The sequence below is a fragment of the Ctenocephalides felis genome, unplaced genomic scaffold (assembly GCF_003426905.1).
Source record: "Ctenocephalides felis isolate EL2017-DRISC unplaced genomic scaffold, ASM342690v1 CF-g0.4_SCAFFOLD_01492, whole genome shotgun sequence".
Classification (NCBI taxonomy): domain Eukaryota; kingdom Metazoa; phylum Arthropoda; class Insecta; order Siphonaptera; family Pulicidae; genus Ctenocephalides; species Ctenocephalides felis.
In genome coordinates, this window is record NW_020537646.1 from 3,472,612 (window position 1) to 3,482,209 (window position 9,598).

Below are 9,598 nucleotides of genomic sequence, written 5' to 3' on the forward strand. Positions count from 1 at the left end.
ACCTTCTTATGCAATGCAAGAAAATTGATCAACAAACCACAATCTTGGGGTATTTAAATTAACATTTACAAATAAATTGCCTTTTCGTAAATTAAGAAGTTGTTGTAAAAAAAAATGTGACACCCCACCCGTTGCGGTGCCGAAGGTATAAAACTGAAAGTCCAGGGATACGACGCGACATTTGGCGCGTAAGTTAAAAAGAATTCGTTTCAAACACGAATAATAATAAAAACTAATATATAAATACAAGGATTTTAATTAAAAAGTGCAATTTAGTGTTTACTACTAGTGCGAAGTTGTTAAAAGTGATTAATGTTTGCTTTTTTGTGATTAAATTTGTTTTAAAATTTTTAAAATGGTGAACAAGATATCATATTTGTTAGCAATTTTGCTGGCATGTTTTCTAAGGGTGGAAGGAGCAGATCTTCTTGAAAGACGTAAGTTTTTATATTTAAAAAAATAGAACAAAAAATATATAATTTATATTTGTACTAGATTAAATTTTGTCATATACCTTTTGATACATTTGTCCAAATTGGTAACGAATATTGATTATTTACAATAAATTTTTAATGGAATTTAAATTGCAACCCTATGCCGATTTCTAACATAGAAAATTAATAAAAAATAAAAGAATAATGCTTACACTGTATATTGTAAAAAATACGACAACGATCTTAATATATATCTCAATCAAATTGCACTGTTTTTAATAGAATATTCAAAAATGTTAAGTTTTATGAAGTATTAATGTTCTGGTATATTCAGATGTGTTATTCTAAAAAAATCTATTTGATTTAAAAAAAATTAACTAAACAATCTTCAACTTAAATAGTATAATCTAGAAATGATAGGAGAATTGTGTTCAGTTATCAATTTCATCCATGGTACTTTTAATTTTTCTCTGTCATTATATATATATATATATATATATATATATATATATATGTATATATATATATATATGTACATATATAAAATTATTTAAACCCTAATCAAATCATAATTTTCATTGAATCTGAAGCCTAACATCGATTTCCAACATAAAAATTTAATAAAATTCGATAAATAACGTTTAGAAAATAAATTATATTTAAAAGCAGGACTATAGTGCTTATTAAATATTTAGAAATAGTAATGTTTTTAATAAAATTACTAAAAAAAGAAATTTTTAATTTGATTCAGGACGTCAAAATATGGCTTGTTAAAAATTCAAAAAGTGTACTTAAATTTTTTTTTGAAAATTATCATATATATTTGTTTAAGTATATAAAGTAATTGATATTTAACAAGCACAAATTATATTATCAAGCTTAAAATTGTGAAAATATTTACTTATACAAACCTGCAAGTAACTATGATCTATTACTCTTATGTAGGTTTCACTTTTTACACTTTTTATACCATAAAGATTAATTAAAACAATGTACAAGGAAAATTATCAAACAAATATGTTAAGATTATTTAAATAAAAATTAGTAAATAAATTTAAAGAGCAAGTTTCTAAAACCCTATATACATCTAATTTGCTTATAAATAAAAAAACATTTATCAATATTTAAAATATTTGAACAAATTAGCAATTTTTTTTAATTTATTTATTTTTTTATATATTATTTTCATATCTCAGTCAGACAGGGGTATCTGGTATGAGAGATTATGAACCAATTTTCTTAATAATAATAATAATAACAATAATAATAAATAATAATAATATTGAGATAGAATGAAAAATAAATTATCTACCAATAGTAACAAATTAATAGTATTAAATTGATGAATCAACATATTACAATTTTATATATTTACTAATAGTGATGAATAGAAATCTGTAAGGAGTGATTATTTTCCTTATGATGATCAATCGGAATCTATAATAAAAAATTGCGCCTCTAATAAATTTTATCCATACAAATTTGTAGGTCAATCCATCCATTAAAACAATTTTTTATCATTTATGTCCTGGTGTTATGTAACCGTCTTCAACAAAAGGTTGCCAATACTGTGCAATAGTAAACACAGTGAAAGTGTTACATTAAACATATATACTTGCCGGGACGCGGGCACTCATATTGAGTTCTTGTGTTATGTCACTACTGCATAATACATACTATACTAGCTTGGGTTACTTATTAAAGTTATGTATATAGGTAAACTATCATCGGGTAATGACTTTATAAAATATCTCTTCGGAGATAAATATGAATTTCTGAACGATTATTGGTAATTGGTGGTAATCAGTACCACCAGGTTGTGGTAAGTTACCTGAGGCAGATGAACAGACGTACGCGGATGTGCCTAGAGATTAAAATGTCACCTAGTGTCTTAATATTTGGATTTATTTGAAATGTAAATTAAGTTTTCAATATAAATAGAAACAGAACTTACTCTAGTCTACTTGCAAGAACAAAAAATTATAACTAAATTATAAATAATTTCAACAACGAAACAGATTATCACCGGGTGACCTTTTGAACTTCTTCCCTAATATAATTATCCACTAGAATTACTGAATGTTGCTTCCTCTTTGTAACAATCAAAACTTTATTGGAGTAACTGAAATAGTGACAGTTTTATTGAATCATTTTAGTTTTTTAAATAAGTAGGTTCTGTAAATATAGTTCTATAAATTCCTAGTTCTAGGTAACAAGTATAAAAAGTAGACTTGAGTTGTCTGAATAAATATTAATAATAAAAAAGCCAAAGGGAAAACATATTGGATTTTTCTTAGTTACAATTCAAGACTGCTTAGATTAACTATACACAATTTTAGTGTAAGGTATAATTTAATTTTTTTTCACTACTATGTTAAGGACATTTGGTAAATTTGTGGAATTTATAATTGTCAGTCGTAATACAGACATTGTATATTATAGTGACATGTTGGAAAAACAACTCAATACATTATTGAGTTGTTTTTCCATATGAATTGATAAAAAAAATCCAAAGACGTTTACACGTAGGCGGACAGTAGAAGTTCCAGCAAGGTACAAACATTGACAGTCATTTAATTTTCAAATTGGTTGTGATATCCAAAATTAGATTGAATACCGTTTATGAAAGTAGTCAGATTATCTTTATTTAATTGTTATATACAACGAATGCTATAGCAACCACGTCATGCATTACGCTTCTATTTTACGCATTGTGCTTGACCAAGCTAATTTATGAGTACGGAAGATGATAATATAAAAATATCTGTTATTATATTGACAGATATGATAATAACAAAAACAAAATTATAGAAAATTAAATTCAAAATAATTGAGCAAAATTTGAATGGTATGGCATTCATGTCGATAAAAATCAATAAAAAATACGTTAACCAACTGAAAACAAAATTGTTGGGATTAAAAAGATTTTAATTACAAGAATCGTGTATATAAACATGATTTTTTCATTAATTTTTATTTAATTTGTTAGTACTTCCTACTATCATAGTATGGCGTAAAAGAACAAATAGTAGTACTTCGTAGTACTCGTGCTACTATGAATCGTAGTGCGACGTAGCCTTATCAATCGTAGTACGACGTAGCATCATCGATCGTAGTACGACGTAGCATTATCAACAATAGTACAGGGTATCACAACAATGATAGTACTATCATAGTACTTTGACATAGTACTTACAATAATACGGGGTATAAAAATATGAGGAATTAAAAACGCAGAAAAAGTACTATCGTAGTACAGCGTAGTACTAAGACCTATGTATATGAACTACCTATGAACTATGAGGTAGTATTATAAAAATATGACGTAGAACTGAAAATGCAGAAAAATGACTATCATAGTACAACGAAGTACTACAACGTAGTACTAGCCTACCATTACGTATGACTATATAAATATGGAATAGAACTATAAAAATGCAAAAAAGTTCTAACATTGTATATCGTACTACTGGTCAGCTATGACGAAGTACTATGAAAGTATGAAGTAGAATTAAAAATGCAGAAAAAGGACAATTGTAGTACAGCGTAGTACTACGACGTAGTACTGGCCTACTATAGCGTAGGACTATAAAAATATGGCGTAGGACTATCAAAATGCATATAAAGTACTATCAAATTACAACGTAGTACTATTGTAATAGTAAATATTATCATTAGATTAAATTTATAAAACTAATAGCATTAATTCGAATCGAAATGCCTACTTAAAACCAACAGTATAAGTCATGCTATATTCAATTGGTCGCTGAAGTAAATGTAAATCGGATTAACTATATTTTGCATTCTATCAATTAAAGACCAGATATACTTTTTATTGATTAACTTTTTTCACATTAATTCCATACCACAAGAATTATGCAAGAGATTGTAAAATTTGTGGTATGCACCAAGTTCTATGGAGATCTCAAGGTCTTTATCGAACGGTGATCTACTTCTGGGAAATAGATATTTGAGATAATCAAATTATATTATATATATATATATATATATATATATATATTTATATGTTAATAGATTAATTAATTTGCACTTATTTTAACTATATAAATTTGTAGTAGTAAATTGTATAAAAACTTTGTACTAGTAAATTAATGCGTGAATGATGATGAAAATGTTTGTTTATAAAATTATTCTGGTTCACAAAATATTTATAAAACTTTTCTGGTCCAAGTTTTTGAAAACAAATATTGAAATCTACAAAAACAAATATTCAAATCTACAAATCTATTATAACTATAATCTATTATAATTATTGCAACAGAATTAAAACATCCTATTTATATACACGTCTGCGTATCTTCAACCCAGTAAGAAGACAATCCTAGAACACTTTTCTAATATTGTGCCAGACTACTCTCTTATGATTGAAAAATTATTGCAAATTAAATTAATTTTTTAATATTATATTAATCAATTTTGTCTTCAGTTTTACTGATTTTTTACCAAAGGGTTTACAATATAAACTATTTTTAACATCATTGTGACGCTAATAAATTTGTGATAAGAAATTATGTTGTTGTCAGGATCGAGACTTCTAATAAAATTGATATCATGTTTTTCAATGATTTAAACTGCATGTAACAGGAATTGTCTGAAATAGAATGCATTAAATAATGCAATGACTTTTAACTTGAAGTATAAATAACTTGGTAAAAGATAGAGGAAGCTTAAAACTAAAAATGTATAAAATTATCATCATATATCAAAGGTTGATTTTAAATATATGAACATTTTGAAAAATAGACATATGAGCAGAAAAAATAGCTGAAATTTAGCAATAAATAGTAAGTAGTTTTTTTCACTGATTTATTGTCTTAGCATCAGGAACGATCCTAATTGCTAATAAGAAGCCGTTGCATCTTATTTTATTAAATAATAAAAAATCATGCCATGTTGTCGTATGTAAAAAATTGTTACTCATCATAATTCATTTTCTGTATACATAAAAAAATCTTTCACGGTTTTATAAAAAAAATATTTGCATAATTCTATTCATGAACACTCATACAGTTTAGCTGGCGGCAAAGTTACGAAAAATCTTCACTTTCTTTATATATATCGTACCATCGTTTACTATATGTGTCATAGTCACAAAACCCATTCAGGTTTTAAAGTCTATTCAGAATGACATATTGTGATATTATGACATCTAAAAAAGGCAACAAAAGTGTCACAATATGAATAGTAAGAATTAGTAGTAACTTATAACAAAGTCTTCTGAAGACATTTTTGGTTGTTGGCAATTCCTGAACTACTAAAATTTTGGAACCTAAAGAGCAAGCTTAAAATTTTAACAATCACTTTCAATGAGGGCTATGAGAGCAAAATATGTCTCAAATTAAACTTCAGCTTCCCAACTCTGACTTTGGTGAAAATGAAACTCATTTTTCAACAAAAAATGGGATACTGATTCTCCAATCAAATTGCATTAAATTTACGAACCCTGATCCTTTTCAAATCTCAAAAATCTTGTAGCAAAATATGTAATCAGCCACAAAAGTAAAAAATAAAAATCAGGACCTTAAACCTAATAAAACAAAAATTATGACCAACAACCCAAAACAAATTTCCAGGATCCTTAAAACTCAAGAGAATCGATTTTGCACAAAATTTTCAAAAATAATATTTCTAGTAATTTCAAAAGTAGCACATGGATTTTTTGTTCTATTTATGATACAAATTTTATCCAAGATGTTGCATCCCACCTCCAAAACAATGATATACGTCATTCGTCCATCTCTGAGTAATAAGAAATGTGAAAGTATATTTCTTAACATTCGGCATTCTTCAAATGTTGCATAATATGAATCAGGCAAAAAAATATCAATATACTGCATATATAGAAATATGATGATGTATATTTACACAAAACTATATTCGATGAAATAATTTATCACTTTTAATAAAATCTGGCCTTTTCTGATTCAGTTTTTTTCAATTTCAACTCTTTTTCCAAAAAGTAGATCAACTACCATTAACATATCCCAAACCGTGTCAAATGAACAATTAGTAAAAAATTATGAATTTAAATTTTAAATTACAATTTCTCGTGGCTTCTCATTTCATAAGACCATATTTAATTAAAATTATATCACAAAATATTTCTCAACAACTGGTTTTGATCTTTATTTACAAGGACGTCCAAAGTATGTCAACGAATTAAGGAATGCATGTAAAACATATTAAAAACATAATTACTTTGTAAAAATGTTAAACCAGTAATAAACAACAAGTGATGACAAACATAATAGGTTTTTAAACAACATTTATGTGAAAATAAATAACAACTGTCAAAGTAGTAACAAAGGCTATTATAGTTTTTAACCTATTTGTGATCAAGGATTACAGCAATTGTGTAAGGAACTGAAGACTTGGAAAAAAAAATGAATAGTGAATTAAAATATTAATAACAAAGAAAAACTTGAAAAGTAGGTAATAGAAGTCTGGGATTGAGGTCATGGTATACCCGTACGAGTTATGTAACTTAGTTTATAAACAATACTAAATATAGAAATATTACAATTCCCTGAAGTAAGTTTGCTTGGTCATGATAATGTATAATTGGGTTGTGATAAACAGCTTTGATATTGAATGTGATAAACTACTTTTGGTATTGAATATTGTTGTTATTAAGCAATATTTAGTATTATCACAAATTTATCCAAACAACCTGGCAAGAGGATCAACTTGTTTTAGATCAGAAGATCAAAAGTATGATTAACTCGTCTTAATCCAGAATTATATAATCAACATCAATTCATGATACCTAACACTACTATCTGATCTGAACTCATAACAAGTTGTTTCGGAAATCATTTTTTATACCATTTTTTTCTATTTCCAGCTCCTTACATAGTAGCTTGCAACCGTTCCATACCCTCAGTAGAACTAAACTCATGTCTTGTTGGCGCTTTCAACCATCTACAACCTTATTTAGTCAAAGGAATACCTGAACTAAATGTACCTGCCATAGAACCTTTGCATATCCACGAAATGATTATGGAAAATGGAGCTGGAGCTGTCAGAGTAAAAGCGCGATTTTCTGACATCAACGTCAAAGGACCAGGAAACTTCTCGGTGCGCGAAGTTAGGTATCAGTAAATATAACCGAATAATAGATCCAGAATGCAGTAATTTTTTTTTTATAAATGTCTGATTTTTGTATTGTTTTCAGAGCCGATGTTAAAAATTGGCGAATTTCACTAGGATTGACCATTCCACGTGTGGAAGTCAGTGGTGTTTATGATGTGAATGGAAATATTTTGCTTTTTCCAGTCAGGAGTCGTGGGGAATTCTGGGCTGCTTTTTGTGAGTTAAATAAAAAATAATTCATCTAAAAATATAAGAGGGTGTTTAGGAGCAATCTTATATTTTTTTTAATATTTAGCTGATATAAACGCCGTTGCAAGAATACATGGCAAAGAAGTCGCTCGTGGTGGTGAAACTTTCATGAACGTTGGTAAATTAGTTCTGGACTTTACTGTGAAAGGTTCCAGATTCAAAATTAGGGATACAACTAATCAAGAAAATATCTTAGGTATGCTAATTTAATATTATGTTTCTATTGAAATAATTGTTCTTTGGAAGTAATTACTATAGTCGCAGTAAATTCTTAGTGTCACCAGAATAAATAAAGGCGAATTTTTATCTCACTTCAATTTTCACTGGTTTGAGTCACAATTTTAGCAATAACATGCAACATGGTTGAATGCTTATATAAATAATTTTAATTACCACATTAGAAATTATTTTTGTTTTTTGAACAGTCAGAACTTCATAGTTTCATTAGCTGTTCTTATGGTACTTCCTCCTCAATAACGTCACTTTTTAAGAAGATGACCCAAAAGTTGGCCTATTTTTTATGACATGTATTGTTTTTTAGGTGAAGCTATAAACCAATTCCTGAACCAAAATGGAGCCGAAATTATCAACGAAATGAGACCAGCAGCATCGCAAAGTATTGGTAAATTATTTAGAACATATCTGGACAATGCCTTCAGTAGGATACCCGTAAGACTGTGGCTTTTGGAGTAATAAAATTAGAATTTTAAGCTTATTTATATTTATTAGGCTTTGTTAGGCTTCTAGTTATGTGTAGTTAAGGAACTGGCAAAAATAATGGCTAATCAAAAGTATAAAACATTGGAAATATTTGATAAATTTTCTGGAACAAGGTCGATTTCAAACGTCTGTTTTGGTGCATTTTAGTAAAACAAGTTTATATCTAAATGTAAATAAAACAAAATAAGGCCTAAGAATTACTGAATGAGTGCAAAGATATATTACATAATAATCGTTATAATAAATGTTAGTGAATTATATTGTACGTTCAAAATTTAATTTTAAGATAAATATCAAGGAAATGTTGGAGATTTAATAGTAACATTAAATCTCACAGAGATTGCTAAATACGCGGAATCAGAAAGAAAGATATTATGCAATCGTCTGCTAAAGGCAATTATTAAATCGTTTGTGCTAGAATTTACCACATGAAAACATTAAATGCCAATAGAGAAATTTTGTAATAGATTGTATTGAAGTCGACAATTTGATCCACATCTCAGAACCACAATTTGGGATAATAGTAAAATTAATATTTGGTGCTACACTTATAAATATAAATTTATGCCTCACTAAAAATCGGTAAAAAAATTAAACGCATCGATAATGTAAGAAAAAATTTCAAAATATATGTTAAAAATGTAAATAATTGTGCTAATAAGATTCTACATAATTTTTATACTTCACGATCTGGTACAAAACTAGAAGCCTTATAAAAATGTGATGCCATATAACGAGCACTTACAAAAGTTGTGAAAATTAAGTTTAAAATAAATTATTTATTAGATTCTAATACGAATATGAAACCTAATTTTCATAAAATCGTATAATGTTATGCTTACAACTACAATTTAGATTTATTGGTTTATAAATTTTTGAAAAATATTTGTTTATAACAATTTATTGTTAGCATCATTTATTGGTAAATTTTGCGTATCCTTAGTTACATTTACAATTATGTTAATGTTAAAAAAAGTAAGGAAATTTGGTTTATATGAAGTTCATCCATTAGTTTTAAATATTCTAAAACATTTGGAATGGTATTTCAGTTTGTTACGTACGTTAAAATTATTTTAGGAAAA

At 27.2% G+C, this 9,598-nt stretch overlaps 1 protein-coding gene across 1 annotated transcript; it reads left to right on the plus strand.

The window, feature by feature from the left end:
- Window positions 1-355: 355 nt before the first annotated feature.
- LOC113370257 (circadian clock-controlled protein-like) lies at window positions 356-8,489 on the plus strand. Its single transcript, XM_026610929.1, has 5 exons — window positions 356-437; window positions 7,300-7,546; window positions 7,630-7,763; window positions 7,843-7,992; window positions 8,338-8,489. Exons 1-5 carry the CDS (start codon window positions 356-358, stop codon window positions 8,487-8,489), a joined length of 765 nt encoding a protein of 254 aa, XP_026466714.1.
- The last annotated feature ends 1,109 nt before the right edge of the window (window positions 8,490-9,598 follow it).

What these genes read in the sequence shown, in the direction of transcription:
- LOC113370257 (XM_026610929.1), top strand. Translation starts at nt 356, where the DNA reads ATGGTGAACAAGATATCATATTTGTTAGCAATTTTGCTGGCATGTTTT. An exon ending in AGCAGATCTTCTTGAAAGAC is followed by an intron (nt 438 to 7,299) that starts GTAAGTTTTTAT and finishes TTCTATTTCCAG; the next exon opens with CTCCTTACATAGTAGCTTGC. An exon ending in TTCTCGGTGCGCGAAGTTAG is followed by an intron (nt 7,547 to 7,629) that starts GTATCAGTAAAT and finishes TATTGTTTTCAG; the next exon opens with AGCCGATGTTAAAAATTGGC.